The 22,605-nt window shown below is 39.3% G+C and overlaps 1 protein-coding gene across 1 annotated transcript; it reads left to right on the forward strand.

Annotated features, from left to right (window-relative positions):
* The first annotated feature begins 3,441 nt into the window (after window positions 1–3,441).
* LOC6593351 lies at window positions 3,442–5,148 on the forward strand. The gene is made up of 3 exons (XM_026987924.1): window positions 3,442–4,458; window positions 4,520–4,958; window positions 5,027–5,148. Exons 1-2 carry the CDS (start codon window positions 3,442–3,444, stop codon window positions 4,871–4,873), a joined length of 1,371 nt encoding a protein of 456 aa, XP_026843725.1. The 3' UTR covers window positions 4,874–4,958; window positions 5,027–5,148.
* The last annotated feature ends 17,457 nt before the right edge of the window (window positions 5,149–22,605 follow it).

Below are 22,605 nucleotides of genomic sequence, written 5' to 3' on the forward strand. Positions count from 1 at the left end.
GGAAGCTCGACTGTTGTATTTTCGAAGTCCTTGGTAATGATCATTTGACATTTTTTTAATCAAAAATACAAAATACAATCCTAACTCTAATAAAATAATAATCCAAGAGAACATAATATTTGAGATATATACACTAAGAAGGTGTCAAATTTTTTATAATAATTTTTTATTTATTTTATAACAATTTTTTTTTTGTAATAGTTTTATATTTTTAATAATAATTGTATTTTATAATTATTTTTTTTTTATAATAATTTTTTGTATTTTATAATAATTTGTTATATTTTATAGTAATTTTTTATCTATAATAATTTTATATTTTTTATAATAATTAAAATTTATATTTTATATGAATTTTTATTTTTTTTAAATAAATTTTATTTTTTTTCAACAATATTTTTATGTTTTATAATAATTTTTTATTATAATATTTTGTAATTTGTATTTGAATATAAAATATTATCACGGTTACAATTATGTTGTTTGCTGTTACTGTTAGAGCAACACAGGAAATCCACCCCCCAAACTATTTTACAACTTTATTCTCATCCAAGTAGTTAGGGCATTTCGTATTCCAGATTAATCAAAACAAAAAAATATATATATTTGTTTTTAAGAATAACTAATTTTATTTCTGGTCTTGTAAAATGTCGAAATTTAGTCAACTTTTGGCGAAAACACTCAATGAACCACCGAAAACACGGCCCAGTGAAATGGAATCGTTGTGCGACATCAGCTCCAGTTCCCTGGACGAATCCACGTATCAGGATGCAATGCAGGACAGCAATTCCTCAAACAAAGAGGTGCAAGTAAATCTGATGGATTCCACGCTGGAGGACCGCTTAGATTTACTCTCCCAAGAGATTCTTTGTATGAAAGCCACGATGCTGTCTTATAGAAAATGCATGACAGAAATCAATGAAGATGTCATAGAGGTTTACTCGTACATGTATGATATTTACAAACGATTTGAAAGGGAAGATCAAATGAAGCTTCAAGCCAAAGCGAAGGATCGTGTACAGAAGAGAGAAGGCCCCGAAGAAGGGCAACGAAAGGCGCCCGATGCCCGATCCGTAAGCCCAGGACGTCTTGAAGGGGGCCGTGGCTCTCAAACTGAATCCCTTAAGAGAGCTGAGAGACGACAGTTCCTTAAAAATATGCTGTCGCACAAAAAATCGGCTTTCACCATCAATCTTAATCGGAATAATGTGCACTTTCCGGAGCTGCAGAAAATACTAATGGAAAAGAAACGATTGACCCGCAATTGAATTTCGTTGACATAGAAATACACTTAAAGACAGTTTAAAGAGTGTGATTACCCCAATCAAAGCCTCTCCCACCTGATGACTTCTTTACACGTTTTTCTTTGTTGTTGGTATCCAGCTCTCTGTTTCGTTTTGTTTCGATTGCTTGGCAAACAAAACAAAGTGCAAATTTATGTGGCAAACCACTTCGAAAGAGGAAAAAAGAGGGGAATGCAAAGCTTTGATTGTTACTTGAAATGTATCTGCAGGGCAGGTCTCTCTCTCTGCCCTGTAAATGTAAATGTGTTGGCAAAGTGGCAAGTAGTCAGGTGCCTGCCCTCTTCCATTCCATTAGGCTCAAGTTAAAGCATTTTTAAAGTCGATATTTGCATTTGGTTTGAGGTGGGCTTTGGCTCTTCCATTCTATGGAATATCTAATCTTATGATAACAATTTCATTGTTTTGCCCTAAACGAGGTTAATTCGATTATGGGCTGCACAAAAGGCTGCCAACGGGATTAATTGATGAATGGTAAACCGATGGACTCTCCTGATGTCAAAGACAATTCCAAAAGGGTTCTCAGTCCCCAGTCCCCATTGTGTGCTCGTCCTTTTTTTTTGTTCCTGTTCTTAGTGCTGGCAAGTTGTGTGCACTCAAAATAATAGACCAGAGCCGGGCAAACGGAGATCCGAGTGCACAAATAGAACAAAGAATCACTGGGGCCGACGAGTAGGAGTCTGTGTTTGTGTATCTCTGACTGCTGGTCTGCTCCTCTGCTGGTCTGCTGCTCTGCTGTGTAATGGCAGCGTTTACTCAATTTTTAGTACATAGTAAACGTATTTCTTTTATGGCCCCGTAGGTTATTTGTGTGTGCTGCAGAGAGCTAGGGCATAGAGAAACAATTCCTGCTAAAAGATATACATATACGAGTATGTACATCTGTATATCCCTGACACAATAAACGAACTTCGTTTCCTGAGTGGCCATTTTACTGCGAGGCTTTTTCACATGGGTGTGAGTGGGACCATCCTCCTTTCTAAGTAAATATTCCCACACAAACTCTTTCGGGTTAGCTTTTCCTGCTACTGGTTTGCTTTTAATTGCTTTCAAGTAAACATAGAATGGTGCTGTGCCCATTTATGGGAACATAAATATAATTGCCAGGTTGGTGTTTTTTTTTGCATTTTTCGGTTTTTGGGTGGCCTTAAAATTTCAAGACCCTAGGCCATATGTGGCTCTAGATTTCTGTGCGTGTGTTCTCTGTTTGTTTATTTGTGTGCACTCTGCCCGTGGGTGTTATTTAATTTAATGCCACGATTTGGCAGTTTACATATTTACTTCTTCTCTGTGATTATTGTGGCCGACCCTTTGATTTGATTGTTAAACTGTTAAACAGGGCTTTCAGACCAGAACCAACCTCGTGGCAACACCAATCATCACTTTCGGTTGAGCGGAATATTAAATATTTAGCCCTAGTTCGACTGCGAGACGACGAAACGATATTGTATGTATTAAAGCCTTGTTTTGCCGGCCAGTGTTGCATATTTACACAAACCCGCAGTGTGAATGATTTTTTTTTTTTTTGCTTAAATCAAAGGCTGAAGAGCCCAAGGGATCTGCAGGGGGGGAGGGGAGTGCCAGTGCCAGCTGCATTAGGCCATAAATTTTCCAAAAAGTAAACAGTTAACATTTTATTGTTCTCCACCCCCACCCCCACATTCGACTGTTTTAAATAATTATTTAACATTTTACATTTTACATTGTTTAGCTCGCGTTTTTCCCTACTGTCCCAACAGAATGCGGGCCACCCCTGCACCCCCTTGCAGGAGTGGTGGGGCGGCATTTGTTTGTTGTAAAGATTTGCACGATTTGCATTTGTGCCAAAACGATTCATGAATGATTCATGTGTTCGCCAGACCAGAAGCAGATGTCGACAATACCCATTCCATGCGCATTCCCCGGGACTTCGATTCGATTCGATTTATATGTACAATGGGAATGGGGGGCACGTGCCGCGTGGCATGGTGGAAGGCTTTAAAGAGATATCCGTCCGGTCGAAAGAGGTTTTTCCGTTTTTGAATAACATCAACTTTTGGGGGGAAACTAGTCTTCCCAAAAACCACATAGACACACAAAAACAAAGCACGTCTTGCCTAGCATGCCCACGAGATATATATTGTTTCCAAGTGAAGTAGTAATGCCTAAACGACAGGACACCTCAGGAGACTGCCTCGCAGTGGCCGATGAATCCATACGTGTTGGCCGCCGGCGACCAAACATCATAGACCATGGCATGAGACCCAAGCTGGGCAAGCTGCCGATCGGCCAGGATGTGAACAGAACCAGATACAGGCTGACGGAGGATGAGCAAACCATGTGGGTGACCACCGACTCGGAGGTAATCGGTGTGCAGAAGAAATACATACAGAAAATGGGCATAGACATGGATAATTACTTCAATCCCAAGTTTCCCAACAAAGAGAAGGACCCGTCAAATAAGAACAGGGGGCATACAAAAACGAAAGTATCCAAGCCGCCCAAGCTTCCGACGATACCCGAAGAACCCGAAGAGGAGAGCATTGGATCCATGGAGCTGTGGAATTCCACGAAACTCCTGAATGCTGTGGCGGAACAAAGCGGCTCTCAAACAGCCTTCAATGTGAGGGAATGCCTAATGAATCCGACAACTGCCAGCAAATGGAGTAGAAAGAGCCTCCGCAGGCTTCAGGAGGCCGCAGGACTAGACACTGTTAAACCGGTCGATAGCCCCAAGAACTTGCAACGTCTAGGACCTGGAACTGGAGCTGGAACTGGCGCATCCTCGTATAAATCGAGGAAAGAAATTGGAGTTCGTAAAAAAAAGAAAACCCCATTGACCTCCAAAGAGAAATTGATGAAAGAACGCGCCGAACGAATGAAGATGGAAATCAATGATCTAAAAAAGTCTCAAACCGAAGCCAAAGTCAAAGAACCTTTGCCCGATAACAGCACCTACTCCTTGGGGGAATCCCATCAGAATGATCCGAAATCTGCAGTCGTTGGAGATGAGAAACCCTCAAGTTCCAGTGAAAACAATACCCTGGCAAAAGATCTGACCGTGATATATGAAAATCCCAATTTTATACAGAAAACGGACTCCAAAGGCAATTGTGTCATAAAAAAGCTGAATCAAAGCCAAACGAATTACTTTGAGTTGAAGGATACACGTTCAAAGGTAAACTCTTACTATACCACTAAAAAGATACAATATTCTAGGTGAAATCTTGAAACCGCAGGTGGAGCATAATCCAAAGGAATTGGCTGTAATTGAACTAAAATCTGAAGCCGAGAAGAGCCTCTTGCGAAGCTGCGTGGCCCAAAACGAAGACACCCTCAAGGCGATCCAATCATCGTTGAAGCTCGTCAAAGAACTGCGCCAAGAACTTGAGGGCCTAAAGACCAATAGGAGTATCAAATTCTTCGATATATCAATACCAAAAAGTACCATCCGTCTTCTTGTAACGGCTTCATTTATAATCAATATGACAGTTTTGCTGCTGGCATTGTTGGTCTATGTGAGGCTGCTGTTTAGAGAACCTGCCACACCCACTTATTGGCAGTTTATACAGAAATATTTACGCAAAAAGTAGCTGCAAATTTTATATATATAAATATATTTTTATAAGCAAAAAATCAAGCCAAATCAAAAAAGTCCTGACATAAAATCAACTTAACGTAAGTGATGTATTTTATGGAATTTTTAAGCTTAATTTTAATGATCATCTATTTACGGGCCCCTAAAGGAAAATACCAGAAATATCGGAACCTTGGGACACGCTGGGGCTATCCAGCATACAATCTTCTAGTTCTGGCTTTAAGATTACCAAAAACCTGAATCGAGAAAAGATGATTCGTTGGGTTTTATTTTCACTCCCAAATTTCAAACTGTCTCTGGAAAGTTTTTTCAAATATATATTATCTATTTTGTTATATTTTATATTTCGTTTAAATTTACTTAAGAGTTACATTAGATGTTCTCCTCCTTAAAAATTTAGTAAACTTTTTCCCAGATTTTTTTTTTTTTTTTTTTTGGAATGCCACGTCTCCAGTGGGAAATGGAGATGAAGATGGAGAGGGCTGACAATCGCGCCAGTCAGCGTCAGCGTCAGCAAATGCAAATTTAATGGTCTATGAAAAAGGTAGACCAGGCAAATGCTTTTAACCACATCCGTTGCTATTAGTGGAGCATCGAAGTCGGGGGGGAGGAGGAGTCTGAATAACAATGGAAAATGATGCCAGTGGAAATGTGAAAATCAATGCGCATTAGTGCTTGGTGTTTATTTCATCGTATTCTGCTACAGAAATTGGCTAAAGTGCGCTTACCTTTTGGCGGAATTTTACATTAGCCAGGCACCTCCAAGGGGGGGGGTGAGGGGGATAAGATATCTCCTGACCCAGAGCAGATCAAATCGCCATCAAATATACGATTTTTGTGCACCAATCAACGGGGATACAGGGATACAGAGATACATAGATACATAGATAATATACTGTACGGTATGTATTGTATTGCTGGTCTCTGACTAACATTTACTCTAATGGCATTGCCTAGTTCGGCCGCCGTACAAATATGAGCTGTGGCCCCACAAAAAAAAAAAACATGCACAAATCCTGACTGTAGGATGGATTCTGATGGAATTGGAGTGGATTTGTTTTGTGTCGCTCTTCCTCTGCCCCCTCTCTCTTTTCCTTGTGGCATTATCTGCCGTGTCCTGTCCTGTCATTCGTGCATGCAATCCAAGGCACACACACACACACACTCCCACAAAAAGGCACACTCATTCCAAGGGGGGTGGGGGTGGGGGGCAATGCATTCAAGCGCAAATTAAGCTTGACAAGCAAAAATTAAACTGTGTGTATCTCCGAGTGTGTCGCTCTCCGTCTGTATCTCTATAAATATTTCCGCACGTGTATCTGTGTGTCTTGTGTGTGTGCTTGTGTGCGTATGCGTGGATATTTCTCCCTGTTGCCTGCTTGTTTGGCAAAATATAATTTCTTCAATGTTCAGTTCATTAAACAGAGCAAACCAACTTGGAAAAGCACTTACCAATGAATAGATTTTGAGATACAGCTAAAAGAGAGAGCGATACTCGTACAGACAGAGAGAGGGAAAGAGGGTGTGAGAGAGAGAGCGAGAGGTACGGACACAATAAATATGCAAATTGTGAATTGGCACACTGCAAAATGGTCACTACTACACCAGATTATATGCCTGTCCCCTGCGCACACGATGCGCCAACCCCCGAATCACTCGCTTTACTCGTTCGTTTCACTCGCTTTACTCGTTCGTTTCACTCGCTTTACTCGTTCGTTCCACTCGCTTTGCTCCTTCGTTCCACTCGCTGCCCTGGAGTCGATATGAGTAATAACCGAAAGACACGCCAAATCTTTTTAAAGAATAAAGAAATATTTCCTTTTTATATATTAAAAGGTTCCTTCTAAACGTTGTAAAAGACAGCATCTCCTAGTATTTTCTCTTTCATTCCAAAGTTTTTTCCCTGTTAGTGGCTTTGTAGAAGGTGAAAAGAGGGTCTCTAACCATCTCAAACAATTATTCAAAGAATCGCTGGACAAAGGAAAGCCAAGAGGAAGGCCCTTGCAATCCGCCCACAAAAACTAGACTCATTTAGAGAATACTCTCATTAAAGAAGCCCCTGATAAGGCCGGGGGGTCATCTTCCCAAGAATGTATCCAATTCCATGATCAGAAGCTCACAGTGGCTTATTTTCTCTCCATTAGATGAGGGTCCGACCTCCGAGCTCCGAGCTCCGAGACCACCCCTAGAGATATTCAAATAAGTGGAGATACCAGCAAACATTGAATCTGTGCAGAATTTATCCCAATTAAAATCATTTCCCCATGGGCTTTTGCGAAATTCCGTGTTTGAAAGTGGATTTTCCAGCCCGAAATCTGGCCTGGATTTGTCCGCGGGGCCTAAATCAATTGCCAGAATCGAATGGAAACTGCCACGCTATTTCCTGGCGCCAGCCCTGCCTCTGTCCATCCCCAAACCATATTTCGTGGCATTTTTATGAGGCATAGGTGGAAAAAAATTGCCTATGCAGAGAGTCGAGAGTCGAGAGTCGATACTGAGAGTCGCCGATGCCCATGTCCGTGTCCATGTCCATGGAGAATTCCACGCTGTCAACAATCACGAACCAATTGTCTATAAATACCAGCAGCAGAAGCAGCAGCGTTAAAGCAAACCCACTCACAGAGATCCAGTTGCCACCAGTCGCTGCTGCTGCCACTGCCGAACAAACGCACAATCTCTGGCCCCGTGATTCTGGACAGGGTCCTGGACCCTCGTCATCCTATTGGTTCTGGTGTGAGGGGCCGAAAGGACACCCCCCCATTGCTACTTCCGCTCTGTCGTTTTTCATTACATCGCATGTAACTTCCGGTTTGTTAAAGCGACACGCACTGTGCTCTTGTGCCTGGTGTCTGGTGCCTGGTGCCTGGTGCCTAGTGCCTGTGCCACAGCGAATCCTTGGCTCTCCTACTCGTTGTTATGGCTGCTGACATCCGTGCAAACAGTACGAACGAATGAGCCAATGTCCTGCGGATGGGCAAGAATCGTGTATGGTAGATTTTGCAAATATTTTTTGGAGAGGATATGTTGATCAATTCTTAATACCTTCTAAAATCATTTCTTTCAAGTACAGTCAATTCAAAGCATTCCATAATGGGTATATTTTTTTAATGGCGGATAATCATAGTTTACTCTGACTCAATCTTTTATAAGCAATAATCCCTTTCAAAGTACAGTCCATTCAAAGCATTCGACTAACGATATTCCCAACCATCACGATGTCACCTCTAGAACCAACGCACACCGAATCGTCATTGAGCAGGCTTGGCTTTGACTCCCGCAGTCCAGAGTCCACACTCCCGGCCGGATCGACTGTTTGTCCGCACGTTTAGAACTGGAAATGACAAATTCACTGTAGGTGGGCCCATCGCCCATCGGCCTTCGACTGCTCGTCCTGCTCCGCTCTCCGCTTAACTCCTCCAACACGTTTGCGACTCAGCAAACACCATCATCAATTTCCGTGGGGAAATCACACAAAATTTTTGCACAAACAAAATGTTTGGTTGTGGCTCCAGGTCCGGTTCCGTACCGTTCGGCCGGACCAGCTTTCTGGTATAGAAAAAATACACAAAAAAAAAAGCGCAAAAAAATGTCCACGAATTTTTGCATGCTGTCTGCGGTGAGAGGGGTGAGGACTGAGGGGTTTATCTTCTGTACGCCGGCGGTTGGTTTGTCGTTCGGACTGCAGCTTAGCCCGTGGCGGCTCTATCGACAAGTTGAGGTGGAATATTGGAACAGAACGGAATGGAATGGAATGGAAGTAACTAAATCTGGATTTGTCTTCATTAAGGCAGGTTCTTTTTTCTTCTTTTATCAATTGAATTGTTGGAGAACAGTTTTTTCTGATGATGTTTGGGCTTTATAAATGGCAAGGTTTTTGAAGGAATAGATGATTGGAACAGATTTATTTTAATAAACTACATTACAATTTTAGATATTTTTGGTGCGTAACTCAAAAAGGAAGTGCCTTAGATTTTGAATTTGTATTTGGATTAATTCAGGACTTGTAAAAAATATATTTAAAAAAATATAAATAATGAAATAAAAACCTTTTTCTGATTAGTATTATTAAAATCAGAAAAAGCACGTATTTTTAATATTTATACCAAAAACTTTTTATAAACATTAAAAAAGATTCAATTTTTTTGTGAATTTTTAGAATAACAATTAGCAAAAATTATTTTTAATTTTAATTTGTATTCAATGTATTATAAAATTAAATTAAATAAAATGACTTTTATAAATGTTTTTGTTTTCATGTATTTGAAATAAATGTTCCAAAACACCTCTTGAAAAAATAGTGTAGCCGTATTTTGTTATTTATTTTTTTTTTTACCTATAATATAATTTATGTATGTAAATTGTATACATATTATTTATATATCATATTTTATATTGTTTGTAAATATATGTTTATATTTTTGTATATTTTTATACATTTAATTTTTTTGGGTATTAAAAAAAATTAATTTATATAATTTTTATAACTAAGAATCTACGACCAAGAATATTTAATTTAATTAAAATTTGTATATATTAAATTTATGTTTATTGTAATATCATTTTAAAAATAAGTAATTAATATAATTTTTAAAATTAAGGTTCTACGACCAAGAATATTTAATGTAAGTAAATGTAAGTAATTGTCACACATTTTTCCATGGCTTTTCCCTCATTTTATAAGCCCTTTCTAGTCAGTAGCCAGCAGCTACTTTAATCCCCAAAACAGTTGAACAATCTTCAATAAAAACTTTGCCTGGTCTCTCAAGAAATGTGCCTTTAAGTCGAAAGTTTGGTTGACCCTCAGTTAACACCCAGACGACACTCCCCCCGCATTGGCCCATTATTTGCAGTCGAGTCCCCTCTCGAAAGTGTCGCCCAATTAGCCACAATTTCGACTCATTTGTTGCACTCACTTGTGCTGGAGGGTCAAAGGACTCTCCTCAAATTATGATGTGGGATGAAGAGAGATTTTGGTTTATACTTTTGTTTTTTTTTTAGTACAGCTCTTTCGAATGTTGTTTGTTATTGTGGGTAATAAGTAGGAGTGGTCCTGGTTCTGTCCCTGCTTCCATCGTATAATTTGCGTAACATAAAACTTTCAAAAAGTCATCAAAAGTTTATGTAGACGGAAACCACCTAAGTAGGGGGAGGGTGGGGTGCAGCAACCTGTTTTCTCCCTCACCTTTCAGAGTATTTTCCATGGTGTTATGCATATGTTAACAGGGGAACGTTTCCAACGTTTCCAAGTTATGGACAACTTTTTAAAGCCTTCTTTTCAGGATCTTTAAAGCAGCACAGCCGTAGCAGTCGGGTGTAGTACAGAGGTGTTTGAGCTAATTAGCCAATGCCCCCCAATGGGGGGGAAAAACGCACTAAAAGTAAACTCGATTCGATGCTATCGAGTTGCGCTTTCTTTTCCTCTCCGATCCCCCCCACCCTCCCTCCGTCCTTTTACCCCGCCTGCTTATTTCTGCTTCGTTTAGTCCTGCCGCGCGTTGTAATTGCAAAAGTTTATCTTTATCTCGGCCACAGCAGCAGCAGCAGCAACTCGGCCAAAAGCAGCAGCAGCAGCAACATCAGCCACTAAAGCGGCAAATGGTCACATTAAAGTAATTACATCCAATGCTCGATGCTCTCCTCTCATGCAAAGCTGCTGTGGCTGTTGCTGTTGCTGTAACTCGAGATTTAGCCAAAGGCGAACAAGATGTGGAGGAGAGATTGCGGCTAAGGGATACCCATTAAACACAATCTGGCTGGTTTGAAGACCATTTCTATAGCCATTTCAGAGAAACACAATCCAAAATCATTCGATTTTTAGACTTATCTTTGATTTAAACATAAATGTATGGTATTAAAAAGTATATTTAATGTAAGTATCAAACATTAAAAAAAAACACACATTTTTAGGAAATATATTAATTTTAAATTTAAAAAATTATTATTTTTTTTCCAAGCCTTTGTTTACTATCTGTCCTTAAAGGACAATGAGCGAGTATAAGATATATATATATAAATATTTCTTTTCAGATATGAAATGTATGAAATATGTACATTTCAATCAAATATTTTTATATTTCAAATAATTTAATGCAAAATAAATGAAAATAAAAATTGTATGTTATTTATAAAATATTAAATTTGAAGAAAATATTTTATATTTAATCGAAATATAAAACAATTTAATTTAAATCATTTATTTAGTAGTTATTTATTGAATTATTTATTACTTATGTATTTATTGATTATTTATTTATTATTTATTACTTATTTATTTATTTATTTATAGTTATTTATTATTTTTTATTTATTTATTATATTTATTTATTTATTATTTATTTATTCTTTATTTATTATTTATTTATTCTTTATTAATTATTTATATATTCTCTTTTTATTTATTTTCATATTAATTTCATAATTATCACTCTAGAAAAAATCATATTCGTATACATTTTTTAATCCAAGTGTAAAGATTACAATTTCAAGTATTTTTCTCTGAGTGTAGTCTCCGACAACCAGTTGCTATATTTTTCCCCTCCATCCTTTATTCCAAAAAAGTATGCTTAATTCAAAAGCAATATACCCTGGTACTCCAGCGATTACCCCGTACAAAAAGGGCAAGTTCTTCGAATTAGTCTTGGCCCTACGCTAATTTGCTGCCAGAAACCAGAAACCAGCAACGGATTTCAGTGCAAAAAACAGCCAAAGATGTAATGTACTGCTGATGATTCCGCCCCCGAAAAGCGCCATGGGGCTCCCAGGTGTATTTGTGGGTCCGATTTCGTGGCAATCAATCAATTCCTGTACCTTAAATTCGCTTTACTTTCGGTTTATTTCTCTTTCTGTTGACGCACACAGAAACCACAGAGGGAGAGAGAGAGAGAAGGAAATTGGCTGCACAAAACGGAACAGAAGCATTTGAAAGCTCGTTGACTTGTTTACTCCTTGGCCTGGTTTATTACCAAACTCTCACACTCTCGTTGTCCTTCGATGACAGGTCCAGTCCCGGTCCCGCGGCAGCAGCTGTGCCCATAGCCCATGGCCATCGCACTTAAGAAGATTAAAGACTATTCGTTAGGTGGAATACTGCTGCTGCTGCTGCTGCTGCTGCAAGTCCACTTCCCTCAACTTTCCATTTTGCGATGCGACTTTTCGCGGTATGCCTGCTGGCAGCAGCAGCCGGTGACAGCTTCATTTGTTTGTGGCATCTTTTACAATCAGCCCTAAAAGCCACAAAAGCCGAATTGCTTTTTATGGATCTCTCTCTCTCTCTCTACGCTTTCCTTTTCTTTTTTTTCGTAACAGATTGAGCGTAGGATTCGTTGCTCTCCCTCAGACCTTGATCGAACTACTGATGGCCGAAACATTGGTTAAATTAGGCCCAAAATTATGGCACACAAAATTATCTCACCTTTGGTTCCTCTTTGGGAGCCTGGGTCTCCGCCTCGTGGTCACTATCCCGCTCTATCTTGTTCAAAATATTTGTGCAGCTTCTCCGAAGTTGTGACATGACATTTGGAAAGACGAATCTCATGATCGAGTCCTGAGTCGTGGCATCGGATTGTGTGATTAACTGTAGGTTCTTCAAGCTTTGGCTCACAAGTTTCTCGATTTGATCGAAATTATTTGATTCCTTATCGGTGGTATTTTCGGCACTTATTTCATTTAATTCAAGCAAATTTTCTTCTATGGATTTTGGCAAAGTTTCTTCTATGGATTTTGGCAAAGTTTCTTCTAAGGTTTTTGGCAAATTTTCTTCTATGATTTTTGGCAATTTTTCATCTAATTCTACGTGCAAATTTTCATTAAATTTTGACATATTGAAAGCAGTTTATAACTAGAAAATTTTAAATAGAAAACAAATCTATAAAAGTAACTATTTCAAGTCGAACAAGTAGATACAAATTTTCCAGGCTACTGTGGCAAAGAAAAATTTGAAATTATTTTGCAAAAAAATCTTTAAACGCTTTCATGGATTTTCCTGAGTACCTTCTATAGATTTATCTATTAACCAACTAAATATAATACAAAATAAAATTCCCAGAAACTTAAACAACTTTTTTTTTGAGGAATAAAAAATCCACAAAAGTAATTTCATATTTTTTCCTGCTCGAAAACCAATCGATCTGCGCATTATTCCACTCAGTTCCCGCCCCCCCACAACCCGAAAACGGCATCCATTTCAAATAAAATACAAGAGAAGGCAAAGAGAAGAGGGTGGGGGAGGGGGATGGGAATGGGAGAGGGATGGCAAATCAACAGCGCCAAATTCAATTGCAAATAGTGAAACACATTGTTCTCGTGTCTCACTGTGTTTCGTTGACAATTTTTTAGTTTTTATTATTTTTCGCCCCACCCAAAGGGAGCGGAGACATCGACGACGATGCCATGGGAATTTATTGAAAATGCTTCGATTTATGTTTAGTGCGATATTTGCATTTTGGCTGACGAGCTGGGAGCAGGAGCTAGGAGCCAGGAGCCAGGAGCAAGGAGCTCCGGCGACAAATGCAACAGAAATATGTTTTCAGTATTGTGACAGGACCCAAAGGGTGGTCGCCAGTGGAGGATGCCATGGGGGTTAGACAAGGGAATGCAATCATTGTTCGAGATTGCATCAGAAAAAACCTTGAGCTGAATTTTGTATTTTTCTCGCAAAACGAATGTAAAGCGATTATAATCCTTAAAAGTCGATAAAAAGTTAAACAGGCTTCACGAAGAGCAATCCCTGATATAGGACAACTTTTTCTAATAATATTATTATACTTTTTGTCGCGCAAAAAAAAATTCAAATCAAAACGTTGGCAAATTTATACCTTTATGCCGCACTCTCTTATATCCCGGCGACTCTTATACGGGCCAGCCGTTAGCCGGCACCGTCTGTTGCTCTACTTTTGGCTTCGGCTTTTGGCCGAACTCCCGTCCTACCGCAACCAAAAACTTGGTCAACATTATTTGCCCTCTCTCTATTCAGCAAGGGAGCGAGAGCGAGCGAGAGAGAGGGGCTGATTCTCTCTTAAAAGGACTCGACTGTCGTGCTGTGTCGACTCGTGCCTTGTGCCAGTTTGGGTTTATGTCTTCATCGGATTGGGTCTGTTGGAAATTTATTTACATGCCGGTCAGGCATTTTGCCCCTTCTCGGTGGTGCTCTATAAATTAAGCATAAATCAGCTGCACGGCAAATCATTTGATTTCATTTGACGGAAAACTCTACCCCGCAACCCCCTCCCCCCACTTACGATTGTCAAGTGACATTTCTCTTTGTCTCACGTAGCCTCAGAGCAGGGCACCGCCATGCATGGCTGGGCTTAAAGGCCGAAACAACAACAACATGATGGCCCAGCAATTGATGAATGGAGTGTCCAATTGAGGTCCTGGTGGGGTTGACACGAAATTGATAAGCAAATAGCCATTTAATGGGCATGAACTGAATACTTCCAGTAATCGAAATGATTAGCCGCGAATGAGGTTAAAGCTGCCACTGCCACTGCCACCATTCTCGTTTAGCCATGATTTGTATATTTTGTAAATCGATAAAAAAAATACTTTCAAAATCTAAACGATTGGGCGTGGCAGAGGGGGCTTCAAGTGGAACACCTTTTGAGGTAATAAAATCAGATATCGAGCAGCCAATCTCCCTTTTTGTATCTCCAGCTTACAGATTCTGACCGGGAATATTCTTCTATATATCGAACTATCGCATAATCGAAAGCATGTATATCTTAATCGATTATTATACTAATAAAACATCGTTAGGCTTAATGGCTGTGCAACATATTGAAGGGCATGGCATACACGCACTCGATACACCCACACACACACACTTGTTAACCCCATACCAGCCAATGCGGCCAACATTCTGCCACGTCATAGAAAATACGCAATAAAATCAAATCATGCTCGAAAATTTGATGAATATTCATGACATTAAAAGCTCTTGAATTATTAACGAGTAGAAGATATTCAGTTTTGGGCCAAATGCGCCACTGTAAAAGCACTTGGCCATGGCCATACTCATGCATATTCCCCCTCACCCCCACCACCACCCACCATCCATCGATGAGGGGAAACTGTTCAATTATGAATTTTTGACAATGTCGAAGAAGAGGCAGAGGATGATTCCGAGTCGAGTCTGTGAGGCAAAAAGGTGCAAAATAGGCAAAAATGTATTCAGAAGAGAGGAGAGAGGAGCGAGGGGTAGAGCTGCTAACAACCCTTAAATGGGTCTGATGAGTGGGAGGCGGAAATCAAACCCAACCTGTCATGACATGCCATGCCATGCCATGCCATGCCATGCCTTGCCTTGCCGCCCACCTACTGTGCGAGTGTGCTGAAGTGTCATTGAAAATGTCTTTGGCAGAGTGCAAGCAGGCCCAAAACAAAACAACAACAAAAAAAAGGGCAATGCAATGCAATGCAATGCAAGTGAAAGTGCAAACAAAGGCCCTGATTAGACGATGAAAGATACAGAAAGACGTTGAATGAATGCATGTTAATTGAGAGAGGGGTGGTGGTAGAGGGGGGGCAAAGAGTGGCAGGACATCTGTAAGAGATCCATCTCTGGACCTGTGTGAACAAAACTCTAGTTTTCACACGAGGAAATTCTTGAAATTAACACAAGTCAAAAAATAGAAATGAAAATCCTAACAGCTTCCCCATTTTTTTCCCCCCTTTTCTTTTTGCTCTCAGGTTCTCTTTTCCCCTGCTGACACTGCAAAAAAGAATTATGAGAAGAAAAAAAAACAAAACAAATTTTCCATTTGGGTTATTTCTTTCTCTCCACTTCATTTGACCCACAAGCAACAGAAAAAAAAGGTGAAACTGTCTAGACACATACCACACGTATTTATAAACGTGAAAATGAGCTTCAAATACCTTTAACCTTTTTTTTTTGTTGGCTCCATTGATTTTTGGTAATTATTTGGGGAAAAATATCCAACATTTTATGGGTATTTTTTGTTGCGGAGAAGAGGTTTCAGATTTGAAGTTCACTTACGAGATTATTGGCATGACCCCTCAGATCAGCCAGTGGACAATAGACAAAGGTTAATTGACAGAAAAACGCGACAAAATTTTGTCGAAAATAGAAAATAATTTAAGGGATTTTTTAATTGACAGAAAAACGCCATGAAATGGTTCTAAAAATAAAGAAAATTGTAAAGAATGTTTGTAGAATATTTTCCTAGTTGCCATAAATGCCCTTCTGCAGCTTCCTTTCGCCTTAAATCGTAAAAAATTATTAAAAATTAGTCAATGCAAGCATTAATTATTTAAAATGTATCTATTTTTTTAGACATCCAATATCATTTTTATAGATTATTCATCATTTAAAATATTTTATTACGTGTTCTATTATTTACTTAAATTTTTTGGACATCGAAAATCATTTTTATGGTTTATTCATCTTTTAAAATATTTTTTAAGTGTTTGATTAATTAATTTTGTTTTTCAGACATCGAATATCATTCCTTTTAATAGATTATTCATCTATTAAAATATTTTTTAAAGCCATTAATTATTGATCTGTTTTCTAAGTTCATTGATAAGTGGTATTTCACATTTTTCTGATCATCGAACAAATATATACATATTTTTTTTTATTTTTTCTTTTCATATTATTAAAAATCATCGATTAGGTATCTTTTTATTATTTAAAAAATATCGATAATATATCTCCGACTGCTTTAAAGTCATCGATTATTTATCTATTAAATTTTGAAAGCCATTGATAATTCAAAAATTTGTTTTCAAACAGGATGCTTTTTCTCCCAACCCATTCTCTGAGTAAGGCAACAGGCCAATTGAATGCCCAGTTCCACAAAGGACATTCTTTAAGAGAAAAGAACGAGCGGCCAAAAACCATTAAAGAAAACATAATGACCCAGCAACAACAGCAACAAAACAAAAACAAAAAAAAAGGCACAAGAGACATAAAAAACGAAATCAAATTATTACTTAATTATTCTTAAACGCCTATTACCGCCAGGACACAGCTGTTGCTGCTGTATTTTCGATGGTTCCGAGGACCAGGACCCGCCCTCATCCCTCCCTCAGAGAGAGAATGTTGATTTCATTACAAAATAAATAAGGGGACAACAAGAAAATATTTGTTACTCGGACTAAATTGGTCACGTCTTTCCAGGGTCTTCCCAGGTAGTATAAAGCGGATATTGTAAAATTAAATTGATTCTCGTTTCCCCTCGCCATGCTTCTGCATCTTCTGGTTTTTTTTTTTTTTTGTACAGATTTTTCTTTTGCAAACATAATGGAAAAACCGCATACGGGAGGGGGGGCATTGTGTGTAGAGAATAAATAAATATAAATGCTTGTTCATCATTCTCATTTTCATCAAGAGAGAAAGAACGTTTGAAATTTACGTGACAGATTAGTGAGTGATAGATAGACGGAGGGAGAGTGTGGAATTTCACAATTTTATTTTTAATAAATTTCAAATGAATTTCCAAAAGCTTTAAAGCTCCTCCTTGAGCACCAGAAGGGATTGCCAGCAAATGGCCAACGATTTAAAGATGATCTATTGAATATATATGGTATCTTATGGTACCATACGATTGATACCCGCATAGGGTTTCCAATTAGAAGCCGCAAACATAAACAGCTAATTCCATTTTCTCTCGACGCGCCGCACCGCTCGAATCCCATCCAATCGAATTCTATTTGGTCGCTGTCAACAAGCCCGTAAAAAAATATAGAGCAAAAACCTGGCAAAAACACACAGGCAGAAAGAGACGAGAAAAACAACGTGAAAAACACTTGCAGAAATGAAAAGGAGGCAGGAGGCAGGAGGCCAGAGGGAGGGGGTGCGCAACAATATGTTGCAATTGTCTAGCAGCGGAGTAGTAACAAAAGTGAAATTCTAACATCACGTAGGATGTGTGCAGTACGGGAAAAAACCAGAGCCAGGAGCAGTACTCACGTATGAGTCCGGGACAGGACATAACGCTTGGTGGCTGGCCAGGCTTATGATACATATGTACATATATCTCCTCTGTATTCCTGTATCTGAACTTCTGTATCTGTTTCTATGGGGCGGCCATCGCTGTTGCCGTAACAATCGCAATCACAACAAGACAAGAGGCAACACTGAAATGAGAGTGGTACGAAGTCGTGGCAGCATCAGGACCAGTAGTAGTAGTAGTAGTAGTAGTAGCAACACGATAATTGGTACAACGGGAATGAGCTTCTATTCCACATGCTACCGCCAAAAGGCAATATGAGACACACACAGAGCAAGGATACAAAACTGTAGGATTCTCCAGTGTAGAGACAACGAAGATTGGATGCTCTCAGAGAAGGAGAAACATTAAGAACGAGGGGAGTAGGATATGACCAAAATATACCCATTTTCCATGCCATTCCATGTGATATCTTACATATCGATAAAAAATAATTGCAAAAGCTCTAGCTGGAAATAATATTTCAAAATACACTTCCTTCCCCCCGCCCTCCGCAACCCACGACAAGGTCAAAAGAAATAGAGAGGAAAAAAACAACCCAAATTGGAAACAACAGTGTCTTGTGAACAGTGTTGCAGATACAGATACAGATACTTTTGTTGCAACACTTTTGCCATTTTCCCCCCAATTCCTTCTGGTTGCTCTTTTGACCCTTGGGCACATGCCGGAGACGGGACCAAACGATGCGGCAAATATTTGGCGTTTCAACTTTTTGATGTTTCATTTTCCCCACTTGACCCTGAACCGCAGATATTGATTTTCTTAGGAGATTCTCTTTAATTCTTTCATGCTAATGAGAATCTGTTTTAAGAGGCGAAAGAACGGAACATAGCCTAAAAACCTGTTAACAACCTTAATCGTGTTCACACACTTGGCAACACAATTGGCAAGGAAACTGAATTTATGGCTAATCTGTAAGCCATCGAGTGCTAATTTGCGCCAAGTGAGGTTGGGCCTAGTGCCAGAACAGAGCGGTTGGTTACGTTTGCCAAGACCCTATAATATTTAAAGTTCATATATTAAAGTTAAAAATGGTATTTTAATTGAATATAATATGGGGCGCTTCTTGTACTTCTTCTGGCTATAGAAATACTCTTTATGGGGAAAGTTATTTTCCAGCCTCCAACGAAATGGCAACAAAAAGTCGAAATAGTGTATGGAATTTCTGAAAAAACATGCAGTTTGCCGGGAGAAGCGCAAATGAGTAAAAACCCACATACCTGTGCAAGAAAAAGTAATTTCCACTCAAAAATGTTCGAGCGAAAACTGTGCCAATAATGACAGACAACCGCGATACAGCTTAAAACGTACACAGGGCATTTTACAAGCGAAAACGACAAAAAAAACGCACACTTTTGAAAAAAATCATCACGAAATATTGTTCCTAATATTTGTGGCAATATTTATTGCATATTTCTAATGTTTTTAATCACTTTTCTAATCGCGTAATTAACACAAGCCGCGGAACCCTTGTGGGTCCAACCGATGCCCACCGAATTTTTTTGCCGAATGTCGTGAGCCGTGAAGATGAGAGGAGCTCATTTACCCTTGTTGCCACTCAACAGTTTAACAGCGTAATAGAGGAAGCCATGGGACAGTGCTTATTTAACAGTACTGTAAATGATCTATGCATATTTCATTGCCTAAACTGCGCTCCGTCTCCGTCTCCCACTCTCATTTTTATTCTCTCTCTGCCTGGCTGTCAATATGAGTTACTTTTTGGGAGAGCTGCGTATTCTCTCTCTTGCACTGCAGTCGGCTGTCAATATGCGTGACTTTTTGGGAGAGCAGGGCGAGCGATCATTCACATATGTTGTCGCTTAAAAGATTAATGCAAGACGGGCTTCGGTCAACTCATATGACACCACTGTAAATGATCTGTGCATAGTTAACAGTGCCGATGCTGGGCTTCCTCTTCCACTCTCATTCGCTCACTCTGGCAATGCAGTGCGGAACTTCTACGTGTGGGTGTGTGGTGATTTGTTTTGCGTGTGTGATCTTTTTGCAATGTAAGTGAAATCCATTTCTCTCTGGCATTGCTGTTAAAAGGAACGACTTCTTTGGAGAGCGCGAGAGATCATTCACTTATGCTGTTCGCAACAATTTAACAGAGTAATAGAGAAAGACATTTTGGCTTTATATATCGCAGTACTATAAATGATATCCAAATAATTCATTGCCCAAAATGCGCTTTGTTTTTCATTCTCCCTAATATTCTCTATCTGGCATTGCATTCGGTTGTCAGTATGCGTGACTTTGTGGGAGAGCAGGGCTTTAAATTAGGCAAGTGCGAGAGATCATTCACCTGTGTTCTCAGTCAACAGTTTAGCTGCATTAGCGGATAGTACTGCTTTTAAACAATCTGCAAATGATCTTAGTATTAATGATTGCCCAAACTGCTCTCTGTCTTCCACTCTCACTTTCATTAACTCAGTGTGTCAGCCCACCGCTCACGTCATCACCTTTATGGATCATGTTACGTGGATTCTATCTCTGATTATGGATGCTATTGTGTTTAGCTCTGGTTTCTGGTGAAATTTCCTGTACTTCTGGCTTATAAAATTCTCTCTATATAGTCAGGGAGCAGTGTTTTTCTGTCTGGATGTTTTTTAAATAATGATTATCCCGGGCTTTAAACCAGAGGTCGGCCCGCACACATTGCAGTGTGTTTGGATGGAACAAAAAGTGTTATTTTTTTAATGCCGATAGATAGGGCCTTGCCGAACCCTTCTTTAAAACAATTGGAACCTTAGCTTTGCATTTTGCACCCAGTGTGCCCCCCCCCCCCCCCCCCCCCCCCCTTTAAAGTATACAAAATACAACCAAATAGCAACACAAACACCCCACAAAAAGCATAATATTACAAAGAGTTCCACGCCTGTCACGCCCTCCCAAAGAATAATCCTCAACGTTACAGACAGGGGAAATGCCATAATTAATTATAAATTAAGTAAATGGTAAACCCAAGTAATTATAGTTAAAGTTTTTGGTTAACAAAAACTTATGTGCAAGTGTGTGGGTGTGGGCACACGAGTTGAACAAACTCCATGTTGTTTTTTTTTTCTGGGTTGGATGTGGTTTCTGTGGAGTAAAGTCAAGATAGAATCCTTTTCCTGTTTTTCTAACAAATGAAGCATGTCGCGTTATGTTTTGTCAGGCAGCCCCCTTAAAAGCCCCCCTCTCTCTTTCTCTCACTCTATCACACTCTTTCTGTGCCTCCTCCCTGCACTGTCAGCAAATCCTTTACATCTCACACAGACATGATGGAGGGGGGGAGGGGGGGCACATCAGAAAGCCGCATTTATCATGCAGAGAGCCGCCTGCAACTTGCCGAGGAAGTTGACGACGAAAAGCTTTTTAGTTTTTTCCCCCTCTATGTTTTTAGAGTTGTTGGCGGAAAGAAGTGCGTCTATGCGTCTGTGTGTATGTGTTTGTTTTTGTTGCAACATTAAAAGGCTTGAGGCAAGGTAGTATGGTGTTATTGTGAGGTTTTAAGGTTTCTACCTTTGGAAGGCTTTAGAAATATTTCTCAAACTATTCCGCACCGCCAATTACCGTTAAGATTCATAATGCTATCAAACAGATTCCACTCCGCATAATCTCTCACTAAATGATTCATATGTATATATATATTTTATTTATTTTACTTCCTTTTATCATTTCCCATTTTAATTATTGCTTCAGTTAAATTATTTTCCACGATAAACGCAAATTATTGGATATAAATGTTAAACGCAATTTGTTGTCGCTCCAAAACTGTCGCCTGCCTTCAAATGATTCAATTAAAGAAAACAATTTGCATACGATTTTCATTTTCGTTTTAATTTTTCGATTTTTCCACACGACAACAATTACAGCGGCAAATAAATTACATTAAAAATAGGCAGAACCAGTCGGAACCGTTTGAGTAGAGGCGGCACACGGGTCGCGACACTAAGATACCCGGTACCCATGCCACATCCTTGAAAGCCAGGTGTTCAAAGAGCCAAACGACCTTCTTTTTCTCTACTCTGGCTATAATAGGGTTCCGTTTGGAACCAGATTTTGCACTCCATTAGATTTTTCTTTAAACGTTTTCCTTTGCTTTCCTTCTGGCTGACGTAACTACTTTGATATAGCCTCAGTACTATTTTAAATACCGTTTATAAAAATGAAAATCATGTAACGAAAATTAAAATACCAATGTGTGTCATTATACAAAACGTATATAAACAAAATACCCCAAAAAAATACCTTATGGCTTTGGAAAGCTTTTTCAAAATTCGATCTCTCACAGACAACATAGAAATATCCCTTTATAGTTTTTTGTATATCCTCCATCTCTACCTACCACTGTACCTGTGTTTTTTTGTTTTTTTTTTTTTTTGAGTTGTCTTTCTCAATTTGCATATCAATGGGCGAGAACGAAAATTCCTCTTGAATTGTACCGCCCATCCGAATGCATCCATCAGCATTTCCATATGTCGACATCGTCGTCATCGACAGCATATACAGCAATCGGTGGAATTTTCAGGGAGCCAGAGAGACAGAGACAGAGCCGTAGAGCAAGCGGGCAATTTGTTGTTGTCACTTTGGCACCTGTGTGAAAGTTTGGGGCGCGACGATGCGCGTTTTAAATTCATTTAACCACAAAAATGTTAAACCACAAAAGAGTTAATGCCACGCCCATTGGCCACAGCACAGCACAGCACAGCACAGTTCCCGTCTCCCTCTCCCCCTTGTGTGACACTGCGGGCGTGTGGCATGGCGATGCTGA

This window comes from Drosophila persimilis, unplaced genomic scaffold, assembly GCF_003286085.1.
Source record: "Drosophila persimilis strain 14011-0111.01,24,50 unplaced genomic scaffold, DperRS2 tig00000124-arrow-pilon, whole genome shotgun sequence".
In the NCBI taxonomy this organism is placed as follows: domain Eukaryota; kingdom Metazoa; phylum Arthropoda; class Insecta; order Diptera; family Drosophilidae; genus Drosophila; species Drosophila persimilis.